This window comes from Rhyacophila brunnea, unplaced genomic scaffold, assembly GCF_057557595.1.
Source record: "Rhyacophila brunnea isolate RB1 unplaced genomic scaffold, BYU_Rbru_1.0 scaffold_7, whole genome shotgun sequence".
NCBI classification, from domain to species: Eukaryota; Metazoa; Arthropoda; class Insecta; order Trichoptera; family Rhyacophilidae; genus Rhyacophila; species Rhyacophila brunnea.
This window is the reverse complement of record NW_028233339.1, coordinates 43,656,010-43,668,330: the sequence shown is the minus strand read 5'-3', so window position 1 is coordinate 43,668,330 and position 12,321 is coordinate 43,656,010. Positions and strand designations below refer to the sequence as shown.

The 12,321-nt window shown below is 32.1% G+C and overlaps 1 protein-coding gene across 3 annotated transcripts in view; it reads right to left on the bottom strand.

The window, feature by feature from the left end:
• LOC147064943 (transmembrane ascorbate-dependent reductase CYB561-like) overlaps nucleotides 1-12,321 on the bottom strand; it is a 287,764-nt gene that overhangs the window by 196,795 nt on the left and 78,648 nt on the right. The window contains exon 1 of one of the 3 annotated variants that reach the window (XM_085958277.1): nucleotides 2,656-2,932. The exons of the other annotated variants lie outside the window; for them this stretch is intronic. Coding sequence (XP_085814403.1) covers nucleotides 2,656-2,681 — 26 coding nt within the window. The 5' untranslated portion in view covers nucleotides 2,682-2,932. Of the gene's footprint in view, nucleotides 1-2,655; nucleotides 2,933-12,321 lie in introns of those variants that run through there. 3 annotated transcript variants of the gene reach the window in all.

The following is a 12,321-nucleotide window of genomic DNA, read 5'->3' as shown; positions in this document are numbered from 1 at the left end:
CATAATTAATCATGCCATTACGCATGCCAGACCTGTAATAATATTATAAACGAAAAAGGGATTTATTACAAGAAAGTAGGTACCTAGCTTTCATTTAATTTAATTACCAATGTTTATAATAGTTACTAGCAAGTAATTAGTTATTTATTACTTATTTACTATCCATGAATCATTAATTACACTGAAATATAAGTACACTTAATTATGTTTGATTATTAAAATAAATTTCTCTTATTCCAACATTGCTAAGTACCTACCTAGAATTTAGACAATAATATTAATTTAGAAATCATTCTTAATACAAATAGATATTATATTACAGGTGTATAATGCACTTTTACGTGTAATTCTACATGCAAATAGTTGCACAAGATCTTATGTTTGGTATGTAGGTAGATACTAATAAAATCAATACGTATTTTGGTATGATTGATAGAGATTGTTTGAATCTCACACACAGGTACAAGAGATATTAATCGATTTGCAATGTTCTGCAATAATTCTGGTCGAATAATAAATAATTTATATAACATCTACCTATGTAAAACTTACCTGCATATTTAATTGATTGGAAAGTGATTATCCATTTTAAGAGTACGCCATACCATTACAAATTGTATGTTAATTTCTAAGCTCGTAATGCAAATAAATTCTAAACAATAATCATTTAGAATGAGTATAGAAATTAAATTTGTTGATGGAATAGGTAGGTAACAACTTTGTAATAATTGTATATAAAATTTCACATACTTATTTTATTACCTATATTGATAGTGGTTTTTATACTCTTAACATTAACGATTGACAACTAATTGAACCAATTTATTTTAAATTTACTTCACACGTAAATCGATAACAAAGACTCACCAAATAGCTACTTTCCAATTGAAAGACAGTTGCTATTCATCTGAATTCCAAATCAAATAACACCACATTTTCAATTCAATTGAATTTATTTATTTTTTACAAATTATAAGTTTAAGACATTCATAACATTAATATAAAGAAGAAAGAAAAAGAAAAGTAATAAAAGGGATAAAAATGAAAATGTAAATGTAAAAAGAGAACATAATAATATAAACATACAAACGCAGTGAAAATACAATAATTATACATCTATTTATAGTAGTTCAAAGAGGTACCTACACCGAGTTTGCTGAGATCCTTTTTTAAGAATTTATAAAATACGCCCACCAAACTCACCTAACGCAAGTGGAATATATCAACATCCGAACCAATTTGGTTAAAGATAGTGTTATCGCCCTCCCAATCATTGGCATTACCAGTGGCAGGTTGGTTCTGCACCTTGGGAGAATAAACAACTGATGCTTCCTATTTCTAAGATAGACATCAGGGACACACAGGTCAACACCGCCCAGAGTTCTCATTTTATACCTCATATAAGTAAGTGAAAAAAATACGTAGCTAAATAAAAACCTCTCTCATATGGTTGCTATGATACTTCGTTGTAAAATGAATGTAACAGAATGTTGAAAGGTACACGACATGCCAAATGCACAACAGACAGTAATTTAAAAAAATATTTTATTTAAAAAAAATGGTAACTTATGCATGTAGGAGTGATTGTATGCAAGGAACTTACCTATTTATTATGTATTTAATCATTTATATAAAACAGAAAAACACAACAAAAATCTTTAAAATTGATACAATCTGTTGAGAACTAGAACATTGTCACGAAAACTACTCTCAAATAATGGTGGTTTTAGGTACGTGGGAGTTTGTAACGCTGACAGGTTTGGAGGCACCTTTGTGAAAAAAAATCCTAAGCGATAAACCGCCATTACAATGGGTATTACAATACAGTAATAGCTATGTTGTCAGCATTTTTTATGGTTCGATTATTGTTTAATTTTTAAGATGTCGATTCTTTCTAAATAAGCGTCAACGTCGTCTGCTGCATGAAAAACCTCAATTGCTCTCAAAAGGTGTAATATTTATATTCGTTCCTTTATTAGGTATGTGCCGCACATATTATGCAACACATGACATGCCTAACCCCACAGGACGTCATTGCTTAATTATTCAGTTTATTAGAAGATCAGAATCGGTTACGTCCAGTCAAATTGACATTATCAACTGATAAACGTCAAATTAAATAATTTGGATAAGTACGTCCCTACTGTTTATTATAATCTTGCCTTTTATTTTAATTAACATAAGTAATGTATTTTCGTAATTAATGTGATGATTTAAAAAGATACTTCTCATTAATCAGTTGCAAAAACGTACCTAATACTAAACAAATAAAAAATACATAGGTACCTACATAATATTATTTGACAGGCAAATAATTTCTTTATTTAAATCCCCATTTTACAACAAATTTTGACGAAATGTGAAACCCATTTTCAGAAAATAAACTATAAAAATAACACACCTGTAATTAATTATAGATTCGTTTTAATTGATAAATTGATAAGGTTCACAGATTGATTACTTCTGCCGAATGTAAACATTCGTCGTGGTACCTATATCACACAGGTGTAGTAAAAAGTAAACAATCCAACATGTCAAAATACCAATCGTCGAGAAAAAAGTTTACAATATCACCGTTTAAATTCGCTTCCGTAAATAAAACAACATTTACATTTGATTAATTGAAGTTTATAAACAGAATAGAACACTACTTACGATGAATGATGCTTGTTCTTTCCCATTCTGAAGTCGTTCGTTCAGCGCACAACACAAAAACAATGAAAATAATCAAACAACAATCACAAAACTACGAACTGGTCAATTAAAATCACACTGAATTCATCCAGGGACAACAGGGAACTAGTCTCAACAGGTGGTTAACTATCGAGAGAGTCGCACAAGTCAGTAAAGAAACGTTAGCACTTCGGTAAATTTGTTATTTATTCACGAAGACAGGCCACAACGTTCCCAGTCGACAATCAAGTTTGTAAAAAGTTAAACTGGCCGCGTTAACTTTAGTGCGCATGCGCCGACTACCAAATAATATGCGCACGCGTTTCGAGATCTACAAGTCTCTTGAACTACCGCCATCTATTGACAATCGTACAATTGATATTATAAAACTCTATAAAAGATTAACCTTTGTTTACGTTTTATAAAACAGATGTCAGTGTCGCGATAATAAAATTTTAATTTTTCCGCTATAATTTTTATTATCGAATAGGCATGTGAAATAAATCATTTTATACGTGTTTCTCACTAAATAAACACTGCGGAATCAGAGATACCGTTGCCTACTATTGCAATAAACAATAAAATCAGACATATTGCAGAAATAAGAGTAAAATGTCTCCATTAATTACATTACGTTACCTCGCCTACATTTTTGTCTATTTATTGATATACTTACAAACAATGAGAGTTCCCAAGGGGTGCGACCTGCTTACATTTATGAGAACTTCTCCGCGACTTTTGCTAATTAAAACGCTCCTTCTTTTGCGTGACCACTGGCCTTTATTATCTTCGTTTCTTCGATATACTGTAAAATGTTACATTAATAATACCTTATAGGTATCATGTGCATATAATATATTGAATTAACTGAAGATGTACTTACCTAATATGTGTAAATTTAAGAAAAAAATATTACTTATGTTAATATTAAATTGCATTGTATTCAACTTTGTGAAATCTGTTTTTAATGTATATTTGCAATTAATAAGAAATGAAATAATTAGTCAAAATATGTGGGACATGCATAATTATAATATAGAATTTAAAATGTCTGAGCCATAAATTAAAGATATCAAAATTGCACCAAACACAAATTTTGTTATTATCAGCGACCCGATTGAAAGTGTGACCCACTACAATATTTAGGAACATGGGTCAATGAAAAATATGGCCAGTCTCGGGAAATAAAAACAAGAATTATTGAGACTGCAAGGAGTGCTTATTTTGGTAAGGACTGCATATGGCTCACTCATGGCCCCCACATCCTGAAGCGGGCCCCTAGGTCTGAATCTTTGGCAGCCCCCCTACCTATCGCTAGTGATAAAGGCAGCGTGACGCTTTTTCCAAATGGTGTTGTGAAAGTAAAGTAAAAATAAGGGTAGATATTCAGTGTATTTTTACCGATTTTTGTATTTTTAATACCTACTTCCAATTGAATTATGGAGTTGTCAAGTATTGACAGACAATACTCAAAAATTGCATTACAACAACATATTTTAAAATTTGAATACCTATATTTAAAATAAAACTGCGCCGCAGGTGAAATTTTTTACTATTAGAAATTTGTATGTTATCTCACGTATTTGGTCGATCCGCCATGCTGAGCCCGGTCTCCCAGGCTACAAACCTTTCAGCCCCCCCCCCCCCACCCTTGTGGAGGCCATGGGTTTACTGTAGTTCTCTCAATTATTTTCTATGATATGGATGTATGGATTCTAAATCAGGAGTTGTCGCGGAGAGTTGAGCCTTTCGAGATGTGACTGTATAGATGAATCCTCAAAATTCCTTGGACCACCTGGATCCGGCTGATTATAATGTTGACGTTCTGAAACGATTGGAAAAGGACCGAGAGGTTCTTTAGTAGTATCAAAACCTGAAAACTATAATAGTACCTCAGTCACATGAGAGGATAATTAATAGTACAGCATTCCTCAACTTGATATCCAAAAGTGGATGAATGGTAAACGTAGCATAGGCGACGCTGCATTTTTAAGAAAATCCTTGATTGGTACGAGTGCCGAGTTGTTACGGGTAACAGATGGAGAGCAAAGATCACCCTGGTGATGGCAGACCTCCCGTAGGGGTTGCACAATAATAAGGAGAACCCATACATAATACATGAATATACCTACATCATACAATTTCGTCTTTAACTTTTGAAAAAAGAATAAAATTCTCTTTATGTAAGGGATTTTTTTTCACGACTTTTGGACGTATTCTTGAAATAAAATCGTATATAGCAGATGTAAAACAATAATGTTTTTTTTCACGATTTCTTCATTTAGGTTAGTTACCACAGTATTCATAAATTGATAAAATGAAAAATCCACTTGTGGAAACACATTTAATTGTTGGGAAGTACTTACTATTACAGTCGAATTATTCACAGTTCTAATTTCAATGACAACTGACACGACTGTCTAAATGTGTAGGTTTTACTCTATTATACATACATATGTCACGCTAGTTTTCCGTCTATAGTAATCAGTAGTGCATATACTACAGTAGAGGCCCGACACATTGACCGATAACATTAAAATAACGTTAAAGATTTTAGCATAATTTAATGACTGGTTTGAACTGTTTCAAGACCCCTTTTAAATTTTCCGACAAATCGGTTCCGTCAAAAAATAACCAATGAGAATCATTCAACGTTTTATATAATGTTATCGCTTAAAAGACTGCATTTTACGTAATACAAAAGCGTCGAGTGCTTCGTAGAGTACCTATACATTTTATAACTTTGCACTTTTTACTACACTGATACGCCTCTTTGCCGGATTGCCTTACATACAATTAGATAAAAAGATATTCACTTGTATTAATATATATAAATAAATAGATAATATGTATCTAAAAATATATTTTAGAATATATTACATCATTTTCATCCTAGAGCCGGAATGCAAAGTTATGAAGCATAATAATATGCTCTACGCGAGATTCACAGGGCCACGGTTGGCCCTCGAACCACCGATTCCCGACAACTTTATTAAACAGAAGCCCTGATTTACTTGTGGGATAAACCACATGGCTGTAAAAAATACATTAGACCTGTCGACAAGAGCGCAGAGTGCTCCGCTGTTGACAGTTCAGTCAATTTATCTCCCTACAGTTCATAAATATTTTTTTAATTTTATTTTTATACATTTATTTGAAACAAAACAGTAGATACTATAGTATACCTAAAAATTTCTCGGTGAGCAAAGGGAATTAAGTATTTACTTTAAAACTCATACAAAGAAAAAATTTTCTAGTTCGCATTCAAATATATTATAACCACGGGAAAAAGTACGACACCCAGCAGGTTCGCGCCCATGCGTTTTGACCACTAAGCAATACGTCTTATCTAATTGCGACGAAATTAACTAATAGTTTTTACAATACGCTTTGAAGCGCTTTCTAAATTGCGTTAGAGTATATGCTTCATAACTTTGCACTCCGGCTCTAGGATGAAAATGATGTAATTTCTTTTATAGTGTCAACTGTCAATTCATGGTGGAATTGCATTGTACTATTTGTTTAATTAAATAAAACACAATTTTATAAGTAATAGGTAGGTACTTATTCCACTTTATTAATTAAATTTTGGACCACTCAAATTTTTACCTAATTTTGTGTTGTCTCCGTTGTGTTATTTAATATTTATTGTTTTATTATTTTTGATCAATTTGTTTTTTAAATTTTGATATTTCCTTTTATTTGTTTATCCATACATAATTGTTTATCCATGAATTTTGTGTCGTTTCCGTGGTTATATCTTATTTTTATATTTATTGTGTATTATTTTTGTTTTATTTATTTGTTTTTTTAAATTTTGACTTATTTTCCTTTTATTTTCTTATCCATCCAACTGGTGCGTTGCCCATCAGGTGAATCAGGGAATAATATGTTATGTGGGAATATAACAGAATAGTGAAGGATTCTGTTACATTTTTTTTAAACTGTTTGATTCGGAAATTTATCTGGGGATGCAACTGTGTTCCAGTGGCGCACCCAGGGGGGGGCAAGGGGCCCTGGTACCCCCCAAAAATGAAAATTATCAGAATGATTTTAAACATTGAAATTGAAAGCCAATAAACTATACCTTTGGGCTTAGACGAATAAAAACACGGCAAATAAATGATTTGTAATAATTCTCCAGCACCCTTTTTAGAAAAATTTCTTAGATTTTAATTTCTAACACAAAAATTTTGAAACACTAATGTCAGGTTTTTTTAGAAACCCAATTCCTAATGGAACTGTCAAAAAATTCTCGGTGTCCACCCGAATTCTGGAGTGGTGTAGGTCATAGCTGGGGAGGGCTGACAGGCCTCTAGCCTGGAGGCCCGGGCTGTGGGGGGCCCAGCGTGTCGGGTTGACCAGATAAGTGAGATAAACACACATCATAAATTAGCTTTAATAGTAAAAAAAGACGCCTGCGGCGCTATTATACTTCATGGCCATGAACATTTTCAATTACTTATATAATTGTGCAATATATTTTTTGATTATTATGTGTCGATACTCGACAGCTCCATTATTAAAGTAGATGTATTAAAAATCACCAACAATTCACTGTATAAATACCCTTAATTTGAACTAAAACACTGAAAAACGTTAATGTAGTGTTCCACACTGCCTTTAATCTTAGCGGTAGGTAGGGGGCCCACCAAATATCCTAGCCTGACGGCCCGTTTCAGGATGTGGGGACCATGGTGTTGGTACACCGAGTGCAATAGACAAAAGACCGATAAACGAGAAATTAGGCTGTGAAGAAGAAAAAGAGCTTACAGGACTAATTTACATTATCCTCCTTGCCCCCCCAAATATTAAATCCTGGGTGCGCCACTGCTGTGTTCTATAGTTGTATATATTATTATGTATCCATAGATAGACGTAACAATTAGAAAAGGAAATCGTAAGTGTATTTGAATGAACGCCCCTTTCTTAACTGGAAATTGAGCCTATGAAAATAATATATTCAACAAGGTGTAGGAAGGCAATAATGAAAAATCTTCAAAGATTTCCACTCAGCTTTATTAGAATTTTAAAGTAGGTCCTTTGAAGGGACCTCCTTGCTCCTTTGTGATTTCTCCTTTAGGTTCCATCATTGGGAGTTTTAAGCACCTATAGCAACGTGCCACGTCACTAAAGTCAAGAAATGTTTAGATTAACAACGTAACTTTAAAATGTGTATGATTATATTCATCATCATCATCATCATTAGCCAGGGTCGATACACTGCTGGATAAAGGCATTCCCTCCAATCTTATTGGTCACTAGTTCTTCGCTGTCACGTACAGTATATCCACCGAAAATAATGGTTCGTCTATCCATCGAGTTTTAGGGACTGTCGGTGTTTAGTGCCCCTGCTTCAAAACCTTGATCCATGGCGACTTGCTTTCACGTTTCTATATTATTTATAAATATTTTTTGTAAACATGGCCTTCAAAATATTTCTTCATAATATTGATTTCGTCGTTCAGCTGTTAAAATTAACACCACATCATCATCATTAGCTGTGATCGATCCACTGCTGGATGAAGGCCTTCCCTCCACTCTTCTTGGTAAATAGTTCTTCACTGCCACTTACATCGACCAAACTTTATGAGTTCGTCTATCCGATGGTTTTAGGGCACCTTTGCGGATTTCAAGTTATACATATTTTTTTTTTTAAATAAGATTAAAAAAATATTTTAACCATGAATTAGTCAAATATCTCTTTGATAAAACATAGAAAACTTAGTATTCTAAATTTTAATAAAAATATGACCATAAAATAATATGTGATAATAAGATGGGATCCTTTAACAAATTCACAATTTATAACATTTTTTTGTAATTATCGTAAGTTTGTCTTTGACTTAAAATAAAAAATATTTTTCTTTTTCAATGTTTTCACATACATATTTATTAATTACATTTATTGATATGTTATCAAAAAAATGTCTCAGATTGCAAGCTTCGTATTCTTCCGCTAGGTGCCTCTGGTAGGTAAAGGTATCGCCCTAACCGTTGTGTATTTATGTTACTATTAATCTGTTCTGTTATACGTAATTAATCAGATTTTTTTCTTCATATTCTCATTATTAAGAATGCATAACAAGGAACTATCAACACTCAAAAATGTTTTTTTTTTTATCAAATCGTCACTTCGTTTCGTGACGTTTGACTTTTGAATATGATATTAACACACATACGAGTATGTACTTACTACTGCCATTAAATTTTCATATTAATGACATTTAAATATTTTATTTAAATATCCAACAATGGTTGCATTTAGCCCCTTATTGATTTTTTTATATTCCGTGAGCAATTTCCTGTAATTATTTTTAACATATCGTTACTTTGACTTTGACTACAAACAATGTGGTGTTTGCTTGTACTATGAATACAGGCGTTTTAAAATTATAAATCCAATTCTTTAAGGAAAATAATATACTAATTATAGTGAACCAAATTAACATTGAAATTGCGCAGATTCCGATTGATTCTACTTACGATTTACATAAAGGTGAATTTAATTACATATTATTAGTTAGTTAGTTAGTTATCATAAGTTCCGACTGCTCTTACGTGAAGCTTATTACATCGTTTTCTCTCGCTCAGCGTCGCTCTAACTACATCATCTGTCAAAACTATCGAATTTCACGCTTATAATATCGATGGTGCAGATCACAAACCTTCTTAGTAAAAAAATACGATTTTACAGTGGAATGTTAAAACTGATTTATTTGCAGCATAATACGATGAATATGACATAGGAGTTTTAATTAAAAGATCAATAAACTGGGTTATATTTCTCTTTGACATAGGAGGTAAAGTTCAACAGATGCGTTAAATTTTTGTCGATTTTTTGATACCATAAAGTCAAAATCATAAAAATTGACATATATAAGGTTTGTGATCTGCAGCATCGATATGGTATATTTCTAATTGCATTTCTAAAAAAGAAAATGCATAGTGAAAGGCACGATTTTTTACCCGCATCGAGTGACAAAAGTATGGATGATCGCAGAGGCGTATTTAGAGACGTGGAGGCCTGAGGCACTGACTGATTATGAGCCCCCCTATGAAGAAAATTATATAAATGTCAACTGCGAACGTAGGTACCTGCAAAAATAACAATATAATACTATTAGTGGTTTAAGTTTTGAGTACATATTTCTGTATGAGCGGTTGAGAGACGGTGTGAGATGCCTTTTTGATGTTTATCGCAGGGATTTGGGTAATAAATATTCTACGAATACTTTACTAAATGTGTGCGGAATATGCATATTTTAAAGATTTTTTTATGTTTTAACAATTGTATGGTGTTGATTGGTTTAAGCTGTTTCGAGGTCTCCTTTTAAATCTCCTAATGAATCGATTGCATAGTTTGCGTCTCAAAGAAAATCAGCATCGGATAAGATATGTAGATATTATAAATAATTACAAGATAAAAAGAACTTTTTATATACAACATTTTTAAATTTTCCGTTGAATCATATAAACTTGACTTGACAAGCTTAAATGATCAAAAAAAAATGTACTTGATAGGAATAATACTGAAATGTCATTTTGACATGTCATATTGATTTCCATAGTAACGCACGTATATATTCGGTGTTGTTTGAGCATAACCTGTTAACTGCAAAATGTTGAATTTACAGGAGAGCCATTTTAAGCTTTGAATTGCCCACATAAATTTCAGTTCATTTTTTTGTTTAAAATTGAAAAAAAAAACATTTAAAAATAAATAACTGAAGAAGAATATGACAATACTTAGATTGTCAATTATTTCACTAATTAGGAAAATAAGGTCACTTATCAGTGATCTAACTATGATAAGGTCTTTTGTCATGTTTTGACAAAACTAACCACAGTATTTGTTCACATAATATCATCATATTATTACAATAGCGTTTTGAGCATTTTAAGTGAAATATAGATATCGAGTTATTACCAAATGGAAGATAATACTATAGTGACCCAATTTTTACTCTTAACATAATTAAAATGACCAAAAAAGCAGTTATCAGGTTATGCCCAAACACCACCGATATTAATAATTTAGTTGCTAGGACCCCAGAACCCTAGCAACCAATAATGGTGTCGAAATAACTTTTCATACAAAACAGAATTAACTGACAATGAATTCAATTCTACTTAAAGATGGCTAAAAGTATTAAAAAAATACATTGGCATCGTGTTCTGATATTTTCTAAAAGTTTAAAATGTCTAGCTAGTCGGGAAGTTATTTAAAAATCGATTGCAAGATTTGTACCGGACAAAGAACCACCGGGAAAATAAGAATACGACCTAAGAAAAACGTTGTGAAATAGACATTATTATGTCATGTGAAACTCATATCCCGAATGTGATACTTACACGAATGTGTTGTTTTTCAGTATGTGTTTGAACTCAGAGTTCTACCTAATAAGTTGAATAATTAGCTAACATAAATTTTTCGTAAACATCAAACATCTGTTAATACAACCTCCTCTCTGTAGGGCCACATATCCTATTAGAATCGAATATGGTGCTGTAATGTAATTTTGAAATACACAATATACATTAATGGTAAAATAATATTTGTTTTTCGTCGCAAGAAAATAGATATGTGAAAATCTACACGTGTATTATGTATCATTCAATTCAATTTATTTATTTTTAACATATTGTGGACATTACAAATTATAAGTTTAAGACGTTCACAACATGACATGAAACATTATTATAAAGAAGAAAGGAACGTTCACAATATGACATTTAGAAACAAAGAAAGAATTAGAATTAAAACTAAAACTATTTTGTAAGCACACATAGTCCACTGTAGAGAACTGCAATTTGTTTTTTTTTTTAATTAAACGTCATTAAAAAATATAAATAATAACAAATTATTTATTGACAAAAGCAACATAGGGTTAATAAATCTTTTGGGTCCGTACTAGACTAGCATATTAGACTCCCCTGCATTATTGCATTACATAATATAACACGAAAGAGCTGCATTATAAAGTATAATAATAATTATATTGTGTGTGTCACAATATGCAAAATTAATTGCATAGCCAATTAAAATGTAGGTAGGTACTCCACCTTGCTCGCATTCACAATATACCTACAGTCAAACTTGGTTATTACGATCACGGAAATAGCGAGATCTCGGATGTAATGAGGACACATTCGTTGACATTTTAGTTTATGATTTTCTCCATAAATGTATACACTTTTTAACGAGCTATTTCTCGGGTATACCGAGCAAAAGTGTTAATGTGTCGATCGTTTTAATTTAAATTAACATTTTCGACCCTAAGCAATAAAATCCGAAAGTTAACTACACCAATGCTGCCGGGATCGGATTACGTTTATGACACTAGTTAAGTGTCTAACTACCTAATTGGTGTTTTCGCCGAAAACGTTGAGAAAGTATCCACATAAGAATATGGTTGAAATTGCATCAAAAAAATCCAAGCTTTGTGAAGTCATTAGGTACCTACCAGCGCCAGCGGCTCAGCACTTAACTTCTTTTGTAGTTTATGAATGCCATGTTTCGGGGATTTTTACGATGGTTTTCAGAATTTTTATGTTCTATGCTTAAATATAACGTGGCGCGAAAAATATTATATAACGATATGACGAGTAACGCTTATAACGAGCAAATTCAGTCGGTTCCATCTT